This window comes from Tarenaya hassleriana, unplaced genomic scaffold (genome assembly GCF_000463585.1).
Source record: "Tarenaya hassleriana unplaced genomic scaffold, ASM46358v1 Cleome1, whole genome shotgun sequence".
Lineage (NCBI taxonomy): Eukaryota > Viridiplantae > Streptophyta > Magnoliopsida > Brassicales > Cleomaceae > Tarenaya > Tarenaya hassleriana.
In genome coordinates this window covers 2,308,108-2,331,895 of record NW_010960187.1, presented here as the reverse complement: position 1 = coordinate 2,331,895, position 23,788 = coordinate 2,308,108, and the positions used below count along the sequence as shown (strand labels likewise).

At 38.2% G+C, this 23,788-nt stretch overlaps 6 protein-coding genes across 10 annotated transcripts; 5 read left to right on the top strand and 1 right to left on the bottom strand.

The window, feature by feature from the left end:
* The first annotated feature begins 235 nt into the window (after window positions 1–235).
* LOC104806091 (short-chain dehydrogenase reductase 2a) lies at window positions 236–1,524 on the top strand. Its single transcript, XM_010530811.1, has 2 exons — window positions 236–424; window positions 567–1,524. Exons 1-2 carry the CDS (start codon window positions 339–341, stop codon window positions 1,381–1,383), a joined length of 903 nt encoding a protein of 300 aa, XP_010529113.1. The 5' UTR covers window positions 236–338; the 3' UTR covers window positions 1,384–1,524.
* A 6,334-nt stretch (window positions 1,525–7,858) lies between these two features.
* LOC104806079 (WEB family protein At2g38370) lies at window positions 7,859–10,730 on the top strand. Of its 4 annotated transcripts, none has more exons than XM_010530804.2 (3): window positions 7,859–8,298; window positions 8,828–9,900; window positions 10,343–10,730. In XM_010530804.2, the coding sequence occupies exons 1-3, from the start codon at window positions 8,107–8,109 to the stop codon at window positions 10,599–10,601; spliced, it is 1,524 nt and encodes a 507-aa protein (XP_010529106.1). In that variant the 5' UTR covers window positions 7,859–8,106; the 3' UTR covers window positions 10,602–10,730. The 4 variants fall into 4 exon arrangements, 2 of the variants coding, with proteins under 2 accessions (XP_010529106.1, XP_010529100.1); XM_010530798.2 differs by having other exon boundaries at window positions 8,825–9,900; XR_002024183.1 differs by lacking the exon at window positions 10,343–10,730 and having other exon boundaries at window positions 8,207–8,601; window positions 8,825–8,907.
* An 83-nt stretch (window positions 10,731–10,813) lies between these two features.
* On the top strand, window positions 10,814–12,947 carry LOC104806073 (proactivator polypeptide-like 1). The gene is made up of 6 exons (XM_010530793.1): window positions 10,814–10,916; window positions 11,162–11,251; window positions 11,544–11,692; window positions 11,802–11,999; window positions 12,430–12,489; window positions 12,587–12,947. Exons 2-6 carry the CDS (start codon window positions 11,167–11,169, stop codon window positions 12,725–12,727), a joined length of 633 nt encoding a protein of 210 aa, XP_010529095.1. The 5' UTR covers window positions 10,814–10,916; window positions 11,162–11,166; the 3' UTR covers window positions 12,728–12,947.
* A 105-nt stretch (window positions 12,948–13,052) lies between these two features.
* On the top strand, window positions 13,053–14,255 carry LOC104806053 (PRA1 family protein B4). The gene is made up of 2 exons (XM_010530777.2): window positions 13,053–13,159; window positions 13,239–14,255. The coding sequence occupies exon 2, from the start codon at window positions 13,273–13,275 to the stop codon at window positions 13,945–13,947; it is 675 nt and encodes a 224-aa protein (XP_010529079.1). The 5' UTR covers window positions 13,053–13,159; window positions 13,239–13,272; the 3' UTR covers window positions 13,948–14,255.
* A 1,311-nt stretch (window positions 14,256–15,566) lies between these two features.
* Window positions 15,567–18,784, top strand: LOC104806065 (probably inactive leucine-rich repeat receptor-like protein kinase IMK2). The gene is made up of 2 exons (XM_010530787.1): window positions 15,567–17,679; window positions 17,940–18,784. Exons 1-2 carry the CDS (start codon window positions 15,756–15,758, stop codon window positions 18,560–18,562), a joined length of 2,547 nt encoding a protein of 848 aa, XP_010529089.1. The 5' UTR covers window positions 15,567–15,755; the 3' UTR covers window positions 18,563–18,784.
* Window positions 18,785–18,985: 201 nt separating this feature from the next.
* LOC104806045 (protein DETOXIFICATION 44, chloroplastic) lies at window positions 18,986–23,006 on the bottom strand. 2 transcript variants are annotated; one of them, XM_010530767.1, is made up of 13 exons: window positions 22,596–23,002; window positions 22,375–22,496; window positions 21,937–22,095; window positions 21,445–21,587; window positions 21,123–21,258; window positions 20,810–20,906; window positions 20,591–20,691; window positions 20,289–20,452; window positions 19,949–20,020; window positions 19,692–19,808; window positions 19,500–19,595; window positions 19,294–19,415; window positions 18,986–19,213 (listed from the first exon to the last, which is right to left on the bottom strand). In XM_010530767.1, the coding sequence occupies exons 1-13, from the start codon at window positions 22,901–22,903 to the stop codon at window positions 19,156–19,158; spliced, it is 1,695 nt and encodes a 564-aa protein (XP_010529069.1). In that variant the 5' UTR covers window positions 22,904–23,002; the 3' UTR covers window positions 18,986–19,155. The 2 variants fall into 2 exon arrangements, with proteins under 2 accessions (XP_010529069.1, XP_010529073.1); XM_010530771.2 differs by lacking the exons at window positions 18,986–19,213; window positions 19,294–19,415 and having other exon boundaries at window positions 19,552–19,622; window positions 22,596–23,006.
* Window positions 23,007–23,788: the final 782 nt, after the last annotated feature.

Below are 23,788 nucleotides of genomic sequence, written 5' to 3'. Positions count from 1 at the left end.
TGCTCCAACAAACAAGGAACTCGTTGAAATAATTTATTGATAAAAAAAGATACAGGAAATCTTTTGCATTAATTTTTTTAGCCCTTTTATGTCTCTTGTATTTTTTTAAGCAGAATAATTCCAATACTTTGTAATGACTGCATATATTCTTACCACAGGTTCACACCTATTATATATATATATATATGCGTATATATATTTATACGCACAAATGTATGTACGTGTTAAATAGATATATACATATGTACAAACCCGTGGCATAGACTATAGATATCCCACGCAAATCTAAATCTCTCTCTCTCTAGATCTCTCTCTCTCAAAATCTGAGTGAATCCACCATGCCAGCCCAAGTGATGCCTGAGCAAACCCTACAACGCCTCCACGTACTGCAAAAGGAGATCAATTCAACTTCATCTCCTAAAAGGTATATATGTATGTGTATATATATATATATATTGACAGTGAAAAGTAATCGTATACGTGAATCGTATCATATTAATCATACATATCGTACGGAAAGCTTATATATGTATATATATACATACACAATTAATGCATCACCCTAGGTTGGAAGGGAAAGTGGCCATCGTCACTGGTGGAGCCCACGGCATCGGCGAAGCCACTGTGAGATTGTTCGTAAGACACGGCGCCACCGTAGTGATTGCTGACGTGGACGACTCGGCCGGATCTGCCCTGGCCGCCGCGTTATCCCCCGGCGTCGCGTTTGTCCGTTGCGACGTGTCTTTGGAAGAAGACGTGGAGGCCGTCGTGGACGCAACCGTATCGCGTTTCGGACGCCTGGACGTGCTTTTCAACAACGCGGGCGTTCTCGGCGACCAGTCCAGACGCAAGAGCATAATGGACTTCGACGCGGACGAGTTCGATCGAGTCATGCGGGTCAACGTCCGAGGCGCCGCCGTCGGGATCAAGCACGCGGCGCGAGTGATGGTCACGCGCCGCTGCGGCTGCATAATATCGACTGCCAGCGTGGCGGGCGTGATGGGAGGGATGGGCCCACATGCGTACACGGCATCGAAGCACGCGATCGTGGGGCTGACGAAGAACGCGGCCTGCGAGCTCGGACGCTACGGGATAAGGGTGAACTGCATTTCCCCGTTCGGGGTCGCCACGTCGATGCTGGTAAACGCGTGGAGGAAAAACTCCGGCGAGAGTGAGGAGCACGCGCCGCTGGGGGAGGATGAGGTGGAGGAGATGGAGGAGTTTGTGAGAGGGTTGGCGAATCTCAAGGGAGCGACGTTGAGGGCTATGGATATAGCTGAGGCTGCCTTGTATTTGGCCAGCGACGAGTCAAAGTACGTCAACGGTCACAACCTCGTCGTAGACGGTGGCGTTACGACCGCTAGAAATTGCGTCGGCTTGTGATGTTTGTATCTTTCTGATGTTTCAGCAACTTCAACTTGGTCGTGATTTTCATCAAAAAAAAATCATAAAAAAAAACTTGGTCGTGATTTTAGCCCAAAAAAAACAAAAAACTTGGTGGTGATTCAATAATAAAGCCATGAATCTACTGTGACTATATATATATAATATATAATTCCATCAAACTTTTGGTTATTTATATTTCAAAAGCAAAATTTAAAATAATTAAAAATCAATTTAATAACTTATTTGTGCATTTCTTGGGGGATGAACAAAAAAGTTGCTGTATATGAACAAAATCGTGATTTATCATACAAAAATGGATACGATTGATTATTGAAGAACTTGTACGAAATGACACGTAGACATTCAATTAGTCAAAAATTAAGAATTTTGGATTGGATATGAATCCTATTTAAAAAAAGTTTTGGTTTACTCCTCTTAAAATTTGTCGTATGGAGTATTGCTTTTTATTTTGCGTTTATATTTATAATGTAGATGAGCACGATTTAGGTGAAAATGTATAACTTATTATGGTGTTGAATATTAAGAGTTTTTAGAGATTTTGAATATCAAAAAGCGAAAAAAACTGAAAGTTAAATTTGTTTAATTTAGTTCTTCTAAAAATTTGGAAATCTATTTTATTAAAAAAATAACTAAAAACTAAAAGCTGCATTTTTTTAGATTTACAAATTTATAAAATACAAAGACAAAAACAAAAAATCAAAAACTAAAACAAAAAAATCAAAATAAAATCCAATACCATTCACAGTCTATTGAGGTCCTTCTTTAATTTCGATTGTGTCAAGAATGACAAAAGTCAAATTGGTGTTACTATTTTTATTTAAATAAAATAAATGAAGGAGAAATGTAAAAAAAAAAAATGGTTTGGTCCCCGAAATATGGAAACTTTTGACACACTTGTATTCCTTCGATGTCTTTATTTGACTACGTGACGTGATATAGTAAAGTAAAATATGGAATATTTGATAATAGGACGATATTCATATAGAGAGGCATGCATGCATGCATATAAGGGGATCGGATTCTGCCATGCCGAAATTATTTATATATCGTACAAAGGCAAGAATGTTATGGCATCCTGGTCTATTTACGTAATTTTATTTCAGAAACTTCTTCTTGTTTGGTCGGATTTAGACTCAAAATAAAACAATACATTAATTTATGCATGTGTTGGTGTGAGCCCGTGGGATAAAATAATAAAATAATACATAGTTTTGGGTGCTTACTACGTTACAGGCCGTTAGAGGGTACAATTCGAATTTTAATGTTTGGGCCTTCACGCTGATATTCGATTTTATTCTACCATGCCTTCTCTCACTTCAAAATTTTATCCCAAGAGTCAACGAGACGTTTAACCGTGTTCCTATTCATTTATGACATATATATATATATATATATAGTACGATTTTACATTAAACATATAAAATTGATTTTAGGGTAATTTTGTTAAACATCCTAAACTTGAAAAATATATTCTCCCAAAAGAACAGTTTTTAAATAAATGCTAAAATAAAATACCCTTAAAATTAAACCCTAAACAGTTTTTATGATCTAGATGCTTCAGATATTCAAAATTATCGAAAAGATAGAATGCAAGAAAAAAAAAATATTCGTTTGAAAATAATTAAGATCAAACTGCATCATAAGAATTTCTTTCAGAAATTGATTAAAAAAAAGTGTTTAAAAGGATAAAAAGGGCAAGTTGTATATTTGCTTGGTTTTTTTTTCCGTGTACACGTTTTTATTGGAGTTTAGCCTACTCTTTTTTTTTTTTTTTGTCAATCCAGGAAGTTCACCTGAGCGTTCGACCCAACCTATATCTCCCTAGACCCGGGAACAGCATTTGAACACTCAGCCTTTGGCTTTGCTTCTCTCTTCCCACATGCCTAGATTCGAACCCCTAATCTAGAGGAGGAACACCCTCACTTCCAGTACAGATACCACTCGACCAGACACGTAGGTTAACCTACTTTTTACACTTCTACCATTCTCATTAGAAGGATTTCTATTAAGGTTTCACCTCTTGCAGATATACGCAAACAGATAAATTTATTTTAAAAAACTATTTCCCCATATGATATTTCGTTTAAAATTTTAGAATAACCATATAACTCGATTGATCTCATTTATGTATTCAAACAAACCCTTCGGTTAAATCTTATTCGTCGGAAAGGGCTTAATATAACATTTTTAAAAAATTATTAAACTTATGTATCTTCACGAGTTTCAAGGCATGTTCGAACTCGGTTGGTGCCTTTTTTGTTATAAAATTTCCAACATATATAACATAAAAGCAAAAGGGTGTTTATGTCTTATAATAAAATTAAAAATAAAATAAAAAAAAAACTTTATATTTGGCAGTACTATACTTGTCAATCGTAGTTATCCAAATTAATCATAAAATTCAAACTAGGTTTCTCTAGTCCTAACTAGATGTGTCTAGTTGTGTTGAAAACCAAGCGTTTCACTGTAAGACGAAAACATCTTTTAATTTTGTCGTGTACTAAAACGCGATGACTTGTCTAATTACGATTAATTAATAAATTATATCGTACTTGTCTTGTCCTAAAATTTGAGACTTGTCTAATTATTATGTTGAAAATATTATTATTATTATCATCTAAAATCCTATTTGAGTTTTGAGAGATTCAAAAAGAAAATATTTTTTTAATAATTCAGAAAATCATAAATATTTTATACCAACTACATCTCCTATAAAACGGGAGAAATCTGGTTAAATAACTCTCCCTAAATTTGAATTTGAATCGGGATAAGAGAATGTTTTGAATACTCTCATATCAATATAATATTGGTTTAGGATAATTTAATTTTCACAAATAGTAAAAGTAATGACAATTTACACAAACGAAAAAACCATAATGTCCGATTGGATTGGTGTGTTTTAGTGTAAACCGCTCATTGGTTTCTTAATAGAATGACTCGTGTATCATCATGCTAATTGGAAGGAGTAGATATGGTTTCATGGTACGTATTAATTTAACGTTACAAACCGACAATCTGATATACTATACGCATGCACACGTGGTTAAGACAAGAAGGGCATCTTTTGACCTCCATGCCATGGGGAAGCGGACTTTCCGAATACGGCTTTTAAAACCCTAGATCTGTCCAACTTGGTCTCCGCCAAGAGAAACGAAACGACGAGGTCAGTCGTTTCATTTCGTCGTCTAGTATTTTTCCTTGCATTATTTATATTATATTTTGTTTTAGGGTAAATCGTTCAAATCATGTTTTAATAAGCAAAAATTCCGTATCTCGAATCAACGTACGTAAATTATTTGCCGAAAATAACAACAAAGGGAACCAATCAATTCGATGGCATAATAAATGATATACTTTTTAAACATGGATCTCGTATATTTTTTGGGAAAACATATCCCAAAAGCAATGGGTTGCGGTTGACATCTTGTCATAATCCCGGATTCTCTTTTTTTCTTTATATTGTTTATATCCACTAGATTTAAATCTTAATATTCTATTCTATTCGATATTTATTTTTTGACGTATTATGAAATTATATCAAACACATAAAGAGGTTTTGTAAGGAGAAATAGAAGAAAATATATTTATAATGATTTGGCAATACATTAATGGGATGGAACTAATTAACAATAATTTCAAAGATTTAGTTTGGTAAAGAATCATTCAAAAGTATTTTAACTAATTATTTTAGATGAAGGGTTGGGTGGAAGATTTGATATTTGCGAAATAATACAAATAATTTATATTATATAATTTTTTATAACCTACTTTCCGATATGACCATAACTAAAAAAAAAGAGAGAAAAAAGAGTACTATCGAAAGAAAATGAACATAATTAAAAGAAAACGAATATAAAGATAACAAAGGATGAACGGAGTATTATTGAAATTCGGATGAGTTCAAATCTTATGTTCCATAAAATTGATTGAAAAATATGTAATTATAAAAATATAATTAAAAATAACAAAGGAATAAGCAAATGATGGGTCCACGACCAAGGTTTTTGTATGTATACGTGAGACAACACACTTTCACCGGTTAATGCTCTCAAATAATATGAACCCTTCATTCTCTTAATACGCGAGACAAAGGTTCTTCTTCTTCTTCTTCTTCTTCTTCTTCTTCTTCTTCTTCGTCATCTTCTTCATCTTCTTCTCAGTTTCAGCTACAAAGGCAGAGCGCAGATCAAGATGGAGAAGCAGGGCACGTGCATTACTAACTCACTCTTATACGTATATGATGGTCATCCCCATCTACGTACGTATGCGGTGTTTCATGTACAGTATACACGTATGTATTATACTTAAAAAACTAATGATGAGTTAGTTGTTCATGTGCCCATCTTCCCCATCATGACCGCTTCACCTTTGTTTTCTTTTCTCAATCTGAAGCTGTCTCGCCAGTTCCAGGTTTTTGTGCTTTTTCTTTAGTTTCCTTCACTTCGAAATTTTGTGCATACATATATAGTTCATGTATATTTTATATATGATAAATTTGATTTATATTATATATATATATATAGTCAATATTTTGCACTGAGTATATATTAGAGTAAAAAACCTTCAATATATCGTGCTTATCCGAGTATATAAACAGTTAAATAAATATATCTTTAAATCTGTTATATAGTTAATGCATCAAAGTGGCATTACTTAAGATATTTTTTTTTTATAATCCGAAAGTTCACCGAACCTTTGGTCCGACTACATCTCCTAGAGGATCGGGGAAGTCCAGGTGAATGCCTATACCCACGCTTGGATTTGAACATCATACTTTGCATGTACTCTCACCACCAGGTCACCCAAGCTTGGGTACTTAAGATAACTTTATATTCAAATACAAACTATATCTATTTCTCACTAATCAAAACAAACCAAGATCACATCATAGAGGTTCTGCTTACTTGTTATGGTTAGGGTTTCAGGAGTAGCTAGAACACGTTTCTTATATTCCCTTTTTTGACTCGAGAATCCAAAGTGGAAATGAATTGAATGTTTTTTCTCGGATTCTTCTTCACACAACAAAAAAAAGTTAAAAAGCGTATGAAACTAATTTTATAGCATCGCCTCCATAATAAAGTTCGTGACTTTGCAAAGCAATCTATCATTTTCTACGGCGGCATTTAGGGTGTAGGGGGGGAAACACTATTATAATATATATATATATATATATATATATATATATATATATATATATAATAATAATAATAATAATAATAATAATAATAATAATAATAATAATAATAATAATAATAATAATAATAATAATAATAATAATAATAATAATAATAATAATAATAATAATAATAATAATAATAATAATAATAATAATAATAATAATAATAATAATAATAATAATAATAATAATAATAATAATAATAATAATAATAATAATAATAATAATAATAATAATAATAATAATAATAATAATAATAATAATAATAATAATAATAATAATAATAATAATAATAATAATAATAATAATAATAATAATAATAATAATAATAATAATAATAATAATAATAATAATAATAATAATAATAATAATAATAATAATAATAATAATAATAATAATAATAATAATAATAATAATAATAATAATAATAATAATAATAATAATAATAATAATAATAATAATAATAATAATAATAATAATAATAATAATAATAATAATAATAATAATAATAATAATAATAATAATAATAATAATAATAATAATAATAATAATAATAATAATAATAATAATAATAATAATAATAATAATAATAATAATAATAATAATAATAATAATAATAATAATAATAATAATAATAATAATAATAATAATAATAATAATAATAATAATAATAATAATAATAATAATAATAATAATAATAATAATAATAATAATAATAATAATAATAATAATAATAATAATAATAATAATAATAATAATAATAATAATAATAATAATAATAATAATAATAATAATAATAATAATAATAATAATAATAATAATAATAATAATAATAATAATAATAATAATAATAATAATCGAGCGCTCTTACATAATTCATATGTTTTTTTTAGGGAAAACAAAAAGTAAAGGGATATGATAATTGCCCTCTTTCTCATCGGACTATAATTTTCGAATTCGAACATGCAACGGTCGGTCTATAATTATAATGTTTTCACCCATTATACTTGTGCCCACCAGATACACTTAATTCCCAGTAAGTAAAAATAATAATAAGGGCTTTAACAAAAAAATAATAATAATAATAAGGGGCCTACGTTTGACCGTTAGAGGTCCTTCGCCACTTTTACATTTTTTGTGCATACGAATTTAGTTACATTTTTTTTAATATTATTAGAAAAATATACACTCCTCTTTATATATAAAACTAATTTAAACAACAAGATCTAAAAAATAAAATTCAAACAAATATAAAAACTGTAACACTAACTACCATTTATCATCCTCTTTTTTTTTTTGAAAATTATTATTTTTAATATTTTCCCCCCTCTTGTAGAAGTCCCTACGAACAGAAGACCGTCTAGTGCCGTTCGGACATTTCTTAATCACAGCAGAATCGGAGAAAACAATTTGGTTCCATCTTCGGAGAACAAGAAATCTCTCTCTCTCCATTTCGAGCATCTCACCCACCAAGCTCAATCTCCTTCCTGAGATTTGTCTTTTCTTCTTCTTCAGCATTTTCTATGGCGGAAACCCTAGACTCGGCCTCCTCATTGGAACCCGGGATCGCGAACGGGTTCGAACCATGCAGCGGAAACCGAGTGGAGATCGATACGTCGGCCCCGTTCGAGTCTGTGAGAGAGGCTGCGGCTCGATTCGGCGGATTCGGTTTCTGGAAACCTTCTCATCTTCATAGAATTTCAGTGGCTTCTCAGGTCTCTCTATCTCTTTCAATCTCGCTGTCTTTCTCTGGTCGTGTCTGATTTTGTGGGTTTAGGGTTTTTGTTTGTCGTCGTTGTTTACTTTCTAAGCGTGGTTGAAGCCCTATGCCCTGAACATGGATTGTTCAGATATGGCGGTGATCTTGTCTGAAATGGCAGGATGATGTTGTTGTCCAGGGAATTTCTCTCTGTTGTCGGAGGAATAGGGCTTGCTGGTTGAGGATGATGTTTGGTTATTGTAGTAAACGACATTATGATGTCTGATTATTGTTTACTCTTCATGGAGACAAATAAAAGGTTAGTAGTTTTGATTGTCGACCTGATTTTCAAGGCTGTAACTTTGATGCATCCCTTGGTAAGAAAAAGTTCTGTTCTTGATTTGCTCTTTACTGGCACTTCCACTAATTTAATTGCTTGAAAAGTTCAAAAATTTATGAGATTTCTGTTGCTTTTTGGGGATGATTTAGAGATTTTCTTGGCGTTTCCATTGATGTGATGTGGAGTTTCTGGTTTTTGGCAGCAGGGAGACATAGAAGAGGCTGACATTGCTCAGCTGGAAGATCAGGCGACCGAGCTGGAGAATGAACTGATCGTCAAAGAATGTGAAACACTCGATGTTCTGAAAGAGCTTGAAGCTACGAATGCCACCGTCGAGGAGCTCAAGTCGAAGCTGCAGCAGAAGGAAGCTTCTGAAAAGGAGATGGCAAGAGAAGCAAAAGACGACAAATGTGGGAGTGGTCAGCCACAGCCAGCATATGAGATACTGGTGGAGTTGAACCAGGCGAAACTGAACATGTGCAGGATGACAGACGATCTTGCAGGCACCCATTCTTCGGTTGAGTGGCTGAACAAGAAGCTGGATGAGGAAAGGATTGCACTTGAGAAGACCCGTGAACGGTTAGTGCAGACCTCTCTGAAGGAGGTTCAAAGATTGAGTCATGAAGCTGAGGAATTCGAGAGAACAGGAGAGAATTCCCGATCAGAAGTAACGAGAGCCATGGCCAAGATCCAAGACATGAGAAACAAGATCAAGACAGCAGAGATAAGGTTGGTCGCTGCTAGAAAGATGGAGGAGGCTGCTAGAGCAGCTGAAGCAGTTGCACTTGCCGAAATCAAGGCCGTGACTGGAAGCAAGAACACTGATGAAGTGACCATCACCGTTGAAGAGTACACTTCACTGACGCAAAATGCTAAAGACTCGGAGGAAAAAGCCAGGAAGAGAGTGGAAGATGCGTTGTCTAGAGTTGATGAAGCAAACGTCTCTAAGACAGAGGTTCTGCAAAAAGTAGAAGAAGCTGCCCTAGAGATCAAAACTAGCAAGAGGGCACTCGAGGAAGCTCTCGAGAGAATGGATGCAGCTAACACTGCAAAGCTTGAAGCAGAAGAGGCAATGCGAAAATGGAGATGGGAGAATGGGCAGAGGAGAAGATCATCATCAGCGAGCAACACGGTCAAGTTCAAGAACCCTTGTCCTCCCCAGCACAGGGAAGAGACGCAACTCATGGACATGAACGGTCTGAATCTGACAAACGAGGGGTCGTTGCCCACAGTGCAAGCGTTGAAACCAACCATGTCGATAGGGCAAATTCTCAGCAGGAGCACAAGAATTCAAGCTTACTAACCCAAAATAAAATTGGGAAACATCACACAATGCAAGCAAAATGAGAAAATGAGATATCTTTGAACTTTAGCAACATTTTTTTTTGTCATATGCATGGATTCGCAATATAAAAGCGTACCTGATAATTTGGAAAGTCACTATCTATGGCTGGTTCAAATTGAGAAAGGAATAACTCTAGGCCGTCTTTTCCAACTAATTCCGGAAGTTTACAGACTTTACACAGTAAACTTGTTAGATGTGATTCCTTCTGCAGAAGCAACAACAAATCCATTCCACTTCGGAGACCTTTAACAAGTCGTCCAAATGCTTTAAGCTGAAGCGAAACATTGTATAGGTTCAGAGAGGAAAGGATAACAAGACAAAAAATTTCAAGACGTGTGGAAAAAATCTCTACTAAATTAGATTCACAATCAGCAGGAAGCTGATACTGGCTGAGGAGCCGGAAATGAACGTTCTTGGTGAGAAAGGAAGATGGAAAGTATCGCTTGGGCAGATGCTTGGTAAGACTAACAACAATGGGGATGGCTCAGTGAGCAAGAAGAGCTTGGGGAAGGAGAATGGGAAAAGGTTGACAGGGAAGAGAAGGAAGTTTGGTTTAGCCAAGTTGTCTGTGTTGTTGAACAAAGAGAGCAAGATGACGATGAAGAAGAAGATTGCTTCTTTGAACTTGAGGTGAGATTGAGTGAACGTAGTGAAGTAGAAGATGAGAGATTCTTTAATGCACATGTTCTTTGAGAGCGTTGTAAGCACGCGCCTTGAATGCGCGTCGTGTCATCATCTTTGAAATATTCGTATATTCGGTTTACATTCACGCCTTGACAACGACAAAAGCTTGCTTGCTTGCCTTGTAGAATCAGAAATCCTTATTTGACTTCGACATTATCCAACTCCATCGCTCAATTTCTCTGCCCTAATTGTTGATAAGGGGTTTCCAGTTGTTCTCTTCTCTTTCGCTCGGATCGCGAATCTGCCGTTCGATTTTGCTCACGAGGTAATATATTCCTGAATTCTCGTTGAAATTTCCTGTTCTTCTGTTTGATTCCTGAGGATGGTCCCACTGAAGCAGTAAGAATTGGGGTTTATAAGATTTTCTTCTTCATCTTTATGGTACTTACTCATAATTCTAATTTCTTTTCTGTTGATCTGAGACGCGAGATTGGTTGATTGTTCGAAAGGTTTGATCTTGTTTATGTCTGAAGCTTGAGCGATACCTGATTTCTTGTTCTGTTAAATCAGACATCATGGGAGTGAGGTTTGGGATGTTGGGTCTCTTCCTGTTGGGTTTGACCTTTGCTTGCGACGCTCGGAGACTCGTTCATCTCTCCGGTAAGAATTTCATATGCACTCACGCATATACACACAGTGTGAATGTGTGTATCGTCATGTTGAGAGAGAGGGAAATTATCAAACTTGGTGGTTTGTGTAAATTGTCATCTCTTTGAACAAGCAGAAAAAATCTGGTTGAAATTATCAAACTTTTCAGTTTATGTGAATGAAGCATGAAAAATATTTGAAGAAATGACAAAATGTGTTCCATAGTAAGGGGATGGATCTAGGCTAGTAAACTGAAACCAAAAGCTACACTTATAATTGCTTCGCGATTTCCATCTTTCTTCAGAGGAAGTTGCCCAAAACGAGAAAGTCTGCACATTGTGTGAGGAATACGTCGCAGTTGCTCTCGACTACCTCGAGAAAAACGAAACACAGACCGAGATAATTGAGGCACTTCATGACCGATGTTCCCAGCTGCGTGGTCTGAAGCAACAGGTTTGCACGGATATCCTTTGCGTTTGTAAATCGGTTTCTTCTTTTGGTGTTTTTTTTATCATTTTTCTATCTGGGTTTGGTTGGTAATATGAGTCTGATCTGTGTGCAGTGTATTGCTCTGGTGGATTATTACGTCCCTCTCTTCTTTTTACAACTCGAGTCATATCAACCTGAAGATTTCTGCAGAAGGGTTAATCTTTGCGAAAAGGTCGTGGCTCTTGTAGAAGAATACCGTCAGGACAGTTGCGACGTGTGCCACAAGACTGTCTCCGAGATTTTGAACAAGTTACAAGATCCCGATACACAGGTTAGCAATTCCTAATTAGAATCATGCTGTTGGTTATCGGTTATTACAGAATTTTAATGGCTTTTGGCTCAGAATACATTGAAAGAGATGGATCAGGAAAATTCCTGAATAAGTCTTGCCATTTCTCATTCTGCAATGAGTACTTGTTCACTCACAGTTTGGATGGAATTTTTTTTATATAAGATTGCTTATAGTCTTGGTGATATATTATATGCTTGCAATCTACTGAAGTTCTGGTAAAGATCCATCTATCCAACTAAGCGTGACAGATTCTCTTACATTATCATATCATGTTTCTACAAATCTCCGGCAATTTTTTCCGGCTGCTGAAGGGTTATCCGTGAAAAAAGTTTTCTTTGGACGTAAATTGCTGAAAGATTTCCTCTAATGCTAATGCCTCTACAAAACTTAATGTTCTCGTTATGACCAGCTTGACATAATCGGGATTCTGTTGAAGGGATGCAAATCGCTCAAGAACTACGAGAAACAGGTGAGTACACAATCAAGATCTCAACAATATCAAGAACTGAGTGAGAAAGATTCATGACACAAAACTAACTTTCATGATCTTGATCTTGTCTGGTTAGTGCAAGAAGTTGGTGTTCGAGTATGGACCGCTGATTCTCGTAAACGCAGAGGAGTTTCTGGTGAAGAACGACGTTTGCACGATCCTACACGCTTGTAAGGCCGAGAAGACGTTGGAAACGCCATTGGTGGTGGACGAGTGAGAATGTATTTCGTTGTCGGTGTTTTTTCCCCTGAAAGCTTTTGTGAAAAACAAAAGTGTGTTCATTCTCCATTTAAGATTGGAGCAAAGTCAGCAACACGAGTGAGTGTTGCGTCTTGTTGTCTGTAAAATTTGGATTCAGACCGTATCTCATGTGGATGATGTGGTTTGTTGTACAGATTTATGATAATATTCGAAATGTGACTCCTGCTTTGTGTAAATCAAGATGGGCTGGCTACTTTTCTTTTGGGCCTAAATGGGCCTTACATCATTTTTTTTGCGGGCGCTGACGTGTCACTCTTTTATTGGATTGAATAGAAATCAGGGGAATTTCCATGCCAATTCCACTGTAGAAAACCTCGGGGAACTTTCCGAGAAAATCTCATCGACTCACATTGTCGGTGTGATCCGTAGCGCTGAAGGAAAGGGGAAGGTCAATTGAATTCTCTCTCTATATTTATGCTTCAGGCGCTGAATCCTCTCTCGTTGATTTTTTACTAATTTCTCTCCAGATCTGCACAAACACGAGCCCTCGCGCCAGTAACAATGGCTTCCACCGCTCCTCCCGTCCTCCCGATCTCCAACTCGCAAACCGTCCCCTCTGCCGCACCATCCTCCGTCGAATCGCAACCTCCGATCGCTACTCCGGCGTTTCGCGCCTTCATCAACCACATCTCCGAGACTGTCCGCAGCGGCCTCTCGCAGCGCCGCCCATGGGCCGAGCTCGCTGATCGGTCCGCGTTCTCTAAGCCGGAGTCGATCTCCGACGCCGCCGTCCGCGTCCGCAAGAACTATTCGTACTTCAAGGTGAACTACCTCGCCGTCGCGACGGCGATCGTCGCTTTCTCTCTTGTGACGCATCCTTTCTCTCTCGTCCTCCTCCTCAGCCTCCTCGCCTCCTGGATCTTCCTCTACCTCTTTCGCTCATCCGATCAGCCTCTGGTCATCTTCGGCCGCACTTTCTCCGATCGCGAGACCCTTGGCCTTCTCATTCTCTTTAGCATCTTCGTGGTATTCCTCACCGACGTCGGATCTGTTCTGGTCTCCGCCGTAATGGTCGGAGTCGCCCTGATCTGTGCACACGGCGCCTTCAGGGCTCCAGAAGACCTATTCCTCGACGAACAAGAGCCTGCAGCCACCGGATTCCTCTCCTTCCTCGGCGGTGCCGCCTCCAAGGCCGCCGCATCCGCCGCGCCCGCCGTCATGGCCGCCCGCGTGTAGATGCTCCTCTGAATCGAGTCCGATCTACAGATCCGCCATTCATACGATTGGGATCCGGGTAATCCTTTTAGGGTTTTGAAGTTTATTCGTACATTTTGTTTGTTCATTCGATATTTAGGTTTAAAAACAGATTCAGAATCCTTTATTTTACCTATTGGGCATAGATCTTAGCTTAAATTTATATAGTTCTCTCGTCTATGATATTCGGTCACAAATTTATGCGTATTCTCTCCTACGTTGCTTACATACATTACATCTCCTTTGTCAAAGCTTGTATATTGTCAACGATTTTGATGATTTGAATTCCATCTGGGTTCTTCATATTCAACGTCTTGCAACTTTTTCATCAGTCAGATCTGGCTATGTCCATTGTTGGATCTCGTTCATGTGCAAATGCAAAATGCCGCATTTTGAGCTTGAGATGATATCCATTCTCGGGTTGGATGGTTTACATATGTGGATATGGTTTTTGCAGTATGTCCATTATTAGCATTTACATATATAAAATCACCTTTGCGACACAACACAAGCAGAAGCACCCAACTTTTTTTTAAAGAAAAATTGTCAAATTGAGAATTGATCCGAATAGTTTTGGATAGTTTTTCGATTAGGGTTTGCGAATCATGTTTTGTTTTTGATAATATGAAAGTTCACTAGTCTTTCGACACAATTTTTGGTTTGTATCAGACTTATGCTTGCTTCAGATGACGTGTCGATATGAATGTGTTTTGGTGATGATATTGAATACGAGGAAATCTTGATGATATCCCGCGATTCCGAATTCGAGTACAAATTCTTTTTAAAGAGGATGATTTATAATACACCGAAACTCGATTTGAATATTTAATTATTTTGAATAGTACAGTACCGGAAAAAAGGTACGAGGATCGTCACGGGTGTGAGGAGACGAGAAAAAGACAAGAAACGAAGAAAAAATATCCCCGACCGATTAGTCTATCAAAAGATAAAAAAAAGCCGAGGTGAACACTCCAAGAAAAAAAATAGAAAGGGATTTTGCTTTTATCCCTAATTTGTAATAAGTTATCCAATCTTGGATGCGAATCAACTTGTTATAATGGGTCCCAAATATTTTGTCAAGTAGGCACAAAGATGTCCAAATTTCTTCGTTACCGGCACTGCACGAGTGAATTTTTTTTTTTTACTAATTCTACTCAACCACGACAGCCACTAAAAGTTATCTAAAATTTTGATAAATTCCACACGTCTCGAGTCCCCCTCGTTCCGACAACGGATATAAACGGCATTACATTAGTAAATAAATAAATAAAATTAACAAAATGGGTCCAATCAAATCCGAATAAATAATAATAATTATAATTATAAAAAAAAACACCGACCCCATGATATTATAGCCGTTGCTCATATTCTCGTGCCTCTGCCGTCTTGGCGCAAAGACTAGCCGTTACAAGATCTGACCACATCCCCACACAACAAAAAGACCAAAAAGAATCGTAAACTCGTCTTGTCTTCTTCCCCATCTAAAAACGATAACTAGTCTTCGCTTCAACAGTCACTTCCTCTCTCTTAAATCAAAGCTTCTCCTCTTCTTCTTCTTCCTCCCTCATATCCTCTCTTCTTCTTCCTGCCCTTTGTTTTTGGCTTAAACTGTTCTCAATAAGAGAGAAGAGAAGAACATCACTTTGATTTATTTCCAGAAATCAAATTACGATTCTTTTATACTTTTGGTTATTTCGATTTGTGTAAACATGTTTTGATCTTAACACAGATTCTCTCCCCTCCTCTTTTACGATTCTTTTATTCTTTGATTCTTCCTCCTTTTTTTCTAAATGAATATCGCATTTCCTTGTGAAATGGATCCGTCTTCCAAAAACCCATCTCGGATTCTTCCCAAGGAAGAAAAAATCTATAAACTTTACCTCGGCTTCTCCACGAATCTCTTCTTGGTTCTCTCACTATTCACTTGTCGAGCAGTTGCAGGTCACTCCTGGGACGGCGTGGCCGTGACTCAGGCCAACTACCAGGCGCTTCGAGCCATCAAGCACGAGCTCATCGACTTCTCCAGCGTTCTCAGGACCTGGAACGACTCCGGCTATGGAGCCTGCTCCGGTGGCTGGGCCGGAATCAGGTGTCTCAGAGGTCAGGTCATCGCCATTCAGCTTCCATGGAAAGGCCTTGGCGGTAGAATCTCCGAAGAGATCGGACAGCTCAGTGCTCTCAGAAAGCTTAGCCTTCACGACAACGTCATCGGTGGCTCGGTCCCTCACTCCCTCGGCTTCCTCCGTAACCTCCATGGCCTCCATCTCTTCAACAATCGTCTCTCGGGTTCCATCCCTGCATCCATTGGTAACTGCCCTCTTCTCCAGAATCTTGATCTGAGTAATAACCAGTTATCTGGGTCCATCCCGGCTCATCTGGCTGAGTCCACCCGGCTTTATAGGCTCAACCTTAGCTATAACTTGCTTTCGGGTCCTCTTCCCATCAGTCTCACCAGTTCTTCATCATATACCCTCACTTTTCTTGATCTTCAGCACAATAACCTCTCTGGTTCAATCTCTGATTCTTGGGGAGGTGAAAGACATGGAAATGTGTCCCAACCTCTCAAAATCTTGAATCTCAATCATAATCTCTTCTCTGGATATGTCCCACGGTCACTTGGCAAGCTTGTATTGCTAGAGCAGATCTCCCTAAGCCACAACCAGATCTCTGGGGCTATTCCCGGGGAATTAGGAAGTCTTTCGAACCTTCAGAGCCTCGATCTGTCTTTCAATTCGATCAACGGAACCATTCCAGAGAGTTTTTTCATCAACCTTTCCTCTCTCGCTTCCTTAAATCTCGAAAACAACCGCCTCAACGGGCAAGTCCCGGACACCATTGATGGAATGCAGAATCTTACATTGCTCAACCTTAAGAGGAACGAGTTTGAAGGCCATATCCCGGAGACTATAGGGAATATCTCCAGAATCAGTCAGCTTGACCTGTCTGAAAATAACTTCACCGGGCCGATTCCACCCTCTTTGATCAGTCTTGAGAATCTATCTTCTCTCAATGTCTCGTTCAACGGCCTATCGGGTCCTGTCCCGACTCCTCTCACCAGAAAGTTCAACTCGAGTTCTTTCATGGGAAACCTTCAGCTTTGTGGCTACAGCGCCTCAAACCCATGCCCTTCTCCAACTCACCCTCTAAATCAGTCACATCCACCAACTGAACAACCAAGAAAACACCACCACCATCGCAGAAAACTCAGTGCAAAAGACATAATTCTAATCGCCATTGGAGCTCTTTTGGCCCTTCTGCTTCTGTTATGCATCATCTTGTTCTGCTGTCTCATGAAGAAACGGTCCGCTCTGAAACAAAAAGAGGGGAAGATCTCGACCCGGTCTGTCCCAGAGAAGGCGGCAGCAGCAGCCGGTGAATCGGCCAGCGAGATGGGAGGAAAGCTGGTGCATTTCGACGGCCCGTTCGTGTTCACGGCTGACGACCTTCTTTGTGCTACGGCTGAGATCATGGGGAAGAGCACTTATGGAACGGCTTACAAGGCGACGCTCGAGGACGGGAATGAGGTGGCGGTGAAGCGGCTGAGGGAGAAGACGACCAAAGGCGTGAAAGAGTTCGAGGCAGAGGTTGCAGCCTTGGGGAGAATTCGGCATCCAAATCTTCTGGCACTCAGGGCTTATTACTTGGGTCCCAAGGGAGAGAAGCTTCTCGTCTTTGATTACATGCCTAAGGGCAGCCTCTCTTCTTTTCTTCACGGTAAGTCAGAAACCCTATGCCCAAAGTTTAGATTTTTATCAGTGTTTGCACACAACCCTTAGTGTGAAATTCCTCAATTTTCGTAGAAATTCGGACTTTGATTTATCTTAGACGCTCCTAATCTAAAATTTTCAGTTTTTCATCTGTTACAAGCACTCCTAATGTCTAAAGTTTTAATCTTTTTCCTCTTCTGACAAAAACCCTACTCTGTCTATACACAATCACCATTACTAACCCTTTTTGTTGAAACAATCTCTCAGCTCGAGGCCCTGAAACCCTAATTCCATGGGAGACAAGGATGAAGATAGCAAAGGGAATAGCACGTGGCCTCTCTCACCTTCACACGAAGGAGAACATGATCCACGAGAATCTGACGGCAAGCAACATTCTCCTGGACGAGCAGACCAAGGCCCACATCGCCGACTACGGCTTCTCCCGGCTCATGACCGCGGCTGCGGCCACAAACGTGATCGCTACAGCGGGAACGCTAGGGTACCGAGCCCCAGAGCTGTCCAAGATCAAGAACGCGAGCACCAAGACGGACGTATATAGTCTAGGAGTCATCATATTGGAGCTGTTGACGGGGAAATCTCCAGGAGAGCCCACGAACGGAATGGATTTGCCGCAGTGGGTTGCTTCCATTGTGAAAGAAGAGTGGACCAATGAAGTATTCGACTTGGAGCTGATGGGCGAAGCTCAAAGCGTTGGGGACGAGCTTCTCAACACTCTGAAATTGGCTTTGCATTGTGTGGATCCGTCGCCGGCGGCTCGGCCGGAGGCCGGGCAGCTTCTGCAGGAACTGGAGGAGATTCGGCCGGAGATGGCGGAGGCGACTGGTTCCGGCGATGAAGGAGCTAAAGAAGAGCAATCAAAGGATGAGTAAAGACGGTGAAATGAGAAAAAGGGTTTGGAGCGAAATAATGAAGGGCTTTTTGTTTGGGTTTAGGATTATTAAAAGGTGAAAAGAAGATACATATATATATATATATATATACAATATAATCTTTTATTCTTTGATTCAAGAAACTTTATAGATCCGGTTATGCTTGTATGTTTATAATAACAATTATGTGATGATAGAATAATAATTTGTGAAATTAAATTATGCTTGAGTATCATTTCATCTCCATGTGAGAGAGTTCTTGTAAACAGCACATCAAGCATCACTATTTATTTAAAATGTCTGAAACCTTTACTGTATTGTTTTTACAGTATATATAATTTTAGGAAAATCCAACAAAAATATATGAATTCTTACAAAAGCATAATAAACTCTTTTCCATTACCTAAACTTTCACAACTCCCATAAGAATATATCAACTTTTTATATCAACTTTCTCACATACAATTCAATGTTGTAATGTGGATTCTAAAAAACACAAAAACAATTTACTTTTCTATATTTATACCAAAAATTTCACAATTACCATAAGAATATACCAACTTTTTCAGACATTTAAAGGAGGCACATCTCTCTCATTCCAGCTTCTCAGGAGCAGATAACATTTCCCAGGGCCCACTTCTTGTCCCCAACCTGCAAAAAACATAACTAAGATCCTCAGATTTTAGTTTGCAAAAACAAAAACTGATACATCAGAATTATTTCTATTTAACCTCCAAGCTCCAGCGGCTAAACGCAATGCCATAAAGAGGAATAGACCGCTCCATATGCCAACAAGTCCAAACACAGGCGCAGCCACAAGCATGAACAATGAAGATATGACCCCCACAATCACCTAATATACCACAATGATCTTTACATTAAGAGGAAATAATAAAAGTGCACAATTCAGATAAAAAAAAAAACGAGATAACCGGACCATGGAGTAGGCTGCATATGCAAAGTCCGAGGCTCCATAATAGAGTCCATCAAAGACGAAAGCAAGGGCATTAACCGGTTGAGATCCAGCCACGAACTGAAGGCATCATCCATCATTCATAAACTCAAGGAATGACTTAGAATTAGGCTTTTTTTTACACCAAATATCGAAACTAAGATAGAGCTTACTTACAAGTGTCCCTGACAATGCAATCTTTAAAACTTCGGAATCCGTTGTGAACAAGTTCGAAAAGGGTTCAAACCCAAGGAACAAAACAACAGCCAGACCAGTTCCAGTTATCAAACCTATCTGCTCAAAACCGCCAAACAGACAAAACCAAGGAAACGGAAATGGATCAGATACGTAGAGATCAGATCAAATACTCCATCCCAAAAAAAAAAAAACAAAAACAAAAATGATGACAAGCCGGGGTTGGGGAATAAATAAACCTGAAGAACACCAAAGATAACTTCCCGAGCTTGTCTGTAGTCTCTTTGAGAATAACTAGTTGCAAGCAGACTCTGCAAAGCATGACAAGAAATATAATCACCCCCATAATAGCAAGTTGAAACTTCAGCAGTTCTAAACATGTCCAAAGTGTTGCTGATGCAAGGTGTGTGCAATATATATATGGAAGCACAGAATAGCTTTCTCTGTTTCTCATGACTAAGAGCACAACAATTATAGAAGTTCTTAAAACTTGGCCATAACCAGAGTGTTTGAGCCATACAGAAACAAAAATACACCATATGCCCGTAAACACTTAAAGACTTGGCAAAAAAGGAGCACCTGACCAGCAATGGCTAGAGCATCAGTGAGCAAAGAGATAGCTAACCAGACTTCCAAGCATATTTGATAGCCGGCCATTTGTGTTGGACCCTTCTGAGCTGCTAATGATGTTGCCAATGTAAATGGCACAAGCAGTGCCACAGTTCTACCAATCAAAAGCCCACCTGTGTTTCATAAGCTTAAACCCTTTCAAGTCTTGACATTATATTTGAAAAAGGCCATAACAAGCATGAGAAAAATAAAGGACCTTTTCTACCGGATCGAACATTATAACCTAATCTCTTACTACAACGATAACCTACCGGATTTCAGGTATTGATTGACTCTTCCCATTTCAATTCTCGGAGAGAGTAGCACCACGTTGTTGTTCAACTTCCACAGAAGAATAAACGCAATCAAGTATCTGAAGGGAAGATGGGTAGGTACACGAAAAACAACACATTAGGAGCCATAAATGGAAAGAACAGCTTGACATACACAAGAATACAAGCATCCAAAATTTTACCACATTGTTGACGTACTCAGAAATCACGGTAGCAGCTGCAGCACCAGAGATGCCAAAATCAAGGAGAAATATCAGGATTGGATCCAGTATCCCATTAAGCAAATTTCCAGCTCCTGTTCATCCAGAGTTTGCCATATTACATGTCAAATGATAAGCTGAGGTAGATAAGGCAAGACTAGCATAAGGGTGTTAGTCAATTATGAAGATTACGGTATATAACTGTTTGCCAATGGTTGGTTTTAGTCTACAACATTTTAGAGAAGTACAACTCTAGAGAGAGTTGGCCAACGCTTTTCTAAAAAAGAGCAAAATGAAGACGGGATACTTGCCAATAGCATAAAGAGGTGTCTTTGTGTCCTTGAATCCACGAAAAGTCCCTTGTGCAGCAAGTGCGATAACAATGGGCGGCGCACCAAATGCCCTAAGTTTAAGGAATTGCTCTGCTGGTATTCGCATCGGAGAATCCTGAAAAAATACATATCAATAAATAAAATGCTAAGACAATAGCATACATCGGTTACTTTTAACATATAAATGCATTTCCACCTGCTGATAAGTGTATGTTTGGGCTGTTCAACGCTAGAGAATGTATGTTGACAATTGTGGGGGCAAATCTAAAAAGAACATGTAACCAGACAAGTTTTGACGTACAACAGGTATACCCATGATGTCCATCAAGAACTCAGATCCTACTGAAAGTGCAATAGCCTCTGCAACGCCAACTCCAGCAGCAAGTGCTAATGAGGTTGAAATTGAAGGTAGCAACTTCTTGCCATGTCCCTTTCCCATGTCGCCTTAACGATGAAGAGAAAAAGAAAACACATCCAAATAAGAAACAAGTATAACAACCACATAAATGCAATGCCACCCAGCTGGCCACAAATATTAGCTCCTAGATGCTTTGCAGGCAATCGTATGGTGTCTAAAGGTCACATATTCATCTAATAGGAGCCCATTTCTTATCATGCCGTTTATCATTTCACTTGTTTTTATCGAGCTTTCTTTTATCCAAGTACCCCGTAAAGTTACATGGATCCAGATTGCAACCAAGACCCTTAACCTTCTTCCCTCTCAGTTCACTAAGAATCAAACATAACAGTTGTTGTAAGCGGACACAGACAAGTATCGAAGCAGAACTATTACCATTGATGGATTTGCTAGAGTCATTTTCATCCTTACTGGCAATGACCTGCTCCTCGGCAACAAAGGACGTTGTGACATTTAGCAAAGGAACATTGAATAGCTTAGAGACCAAGTTGAATACAGAAACAGACACTCCTACTGCAGCTAGCTCAGCAGAACCTGTGTCAAAACCAACACAAGACATCAATCGATGTCCTGTCAGACTACTTCATCGTATACAATTTAACAGGAACTAACATGCTTCAGCACTTGTAAAGTGTCAGGTCTTAAATGCTGCAAACGATCAATCTACTTGTCATGCCTTATCTATGTCAATAATTCTGGGCATATTAATCAAAATGGGCAATCAAATTCTCAGGTAATAGAATAAATTTAACTGGGCTATTAACATGTCTGAAAGATGAGACCTTTTAACTGAAGAAGAGCAAGAAACAGTACCCAAATGACCGACAAAAGCCGTGTCCACGAGCGATGTTATAGGATCAGCTGCCAAAGCTAAAGCAGCCGGTAAAGCAATAGACAAAATCTCCCTCCCAATTTCACCAACCCGAATTCCCTCTCTACATATATAGCCCAGGAAATCATGATTTTTTTTTATTATAAAAAACAGGAAAGTCCCATGAAAAATTGCAGATGAGAAATCGTATCGTTGTCTGAACCTCAAAGTGAAGACGAGCCGAGAAAACGGATCGGACGGGGGCAGACGAGAAGACAAATCGGGAACAGGATCTGGGTCGGGCAAGTCGACCGGATCAGTCGAAGACAATGGGTTCAGCTGCTGTTCATGTCGCTGAGATGAATCTTGAGCCGAAGAAGTTGCGACGGCGGGAGAATCATCGCGAGGCGACGTTCGGGGAATGTTTCTGCTTCGGATCGATAGTTTAGGGTTTCCGAGTAGCTTTAGAGGTTCAACGGTCGAATGAGTTCGCAGATGATACAATCCGAAAAAAGTGGCGGCCGCCGCCATCGGAGAGAGATTTGGACAGAATCTCGGCGGACTGGAAGAAGCAGAACCGCATGTTCTTTATCAAGAAACTTTTTTTTTTTGGTTCATGCCTTATCTAGCGACTGATAACGGTCGGATCCTCGGTGGCTCTAAAAAAAAAAAAAAAAGCCTAAAATATCTTATTTCTTCCTGTGTGGACTGGACTCACATTTCGGTTATTAATGGGCCTAAATGGTTTTATTGGGCCCATAATTAGGCTTTCATGGTTACGAAGGCCCAATAATTAGTTCCCTGTAAGCCTTTTTCCTTATGTGGGCTTTGATTAACTTTTAACATTGCGATAGGCTGAGAGAATGATAAAAATCTCATCCGTCGATTTAAAATTGCTGTTTTTAGAAAGAAAAAAAAAATCATATTTCGAAGTATTGTTTATTGATACAAATTTAATGAGAAATTTCTGAAAATAAACAAATTTAAATCATTGTCGTGATAGCATTCAAAGATATAAATGTTCGAACATATTAAAAGAAGTTTTTCTAGGGGGAAACTCCCTTTAATTATTACAATCCATCTAACTTCCTTCCTAAAAATTATAATCATCCAATTATCCTCCAGATTTTAATTATTCATCTCATTTTCCTTATGTTTAAACTCATCCAATTTTTCCCAAACTTTTCAAAATGTATATTTTGTTTCAAATTTTAATAGATAGTTTGTGGTAGACATAGAAAAAGGACGAATTTTAATAAACCCCGATAATAATCGGATGAATTAGCAATATTCAAGTGGAAAATGGATGAGTTATTTAAATTTGGAAAAAAAAAATCTAATGAATTAGTTCAAAAAATAATGAAAAGGTGGTGTATGGTTCAAGGAGATGGTCAAATAATATATATATATATATAT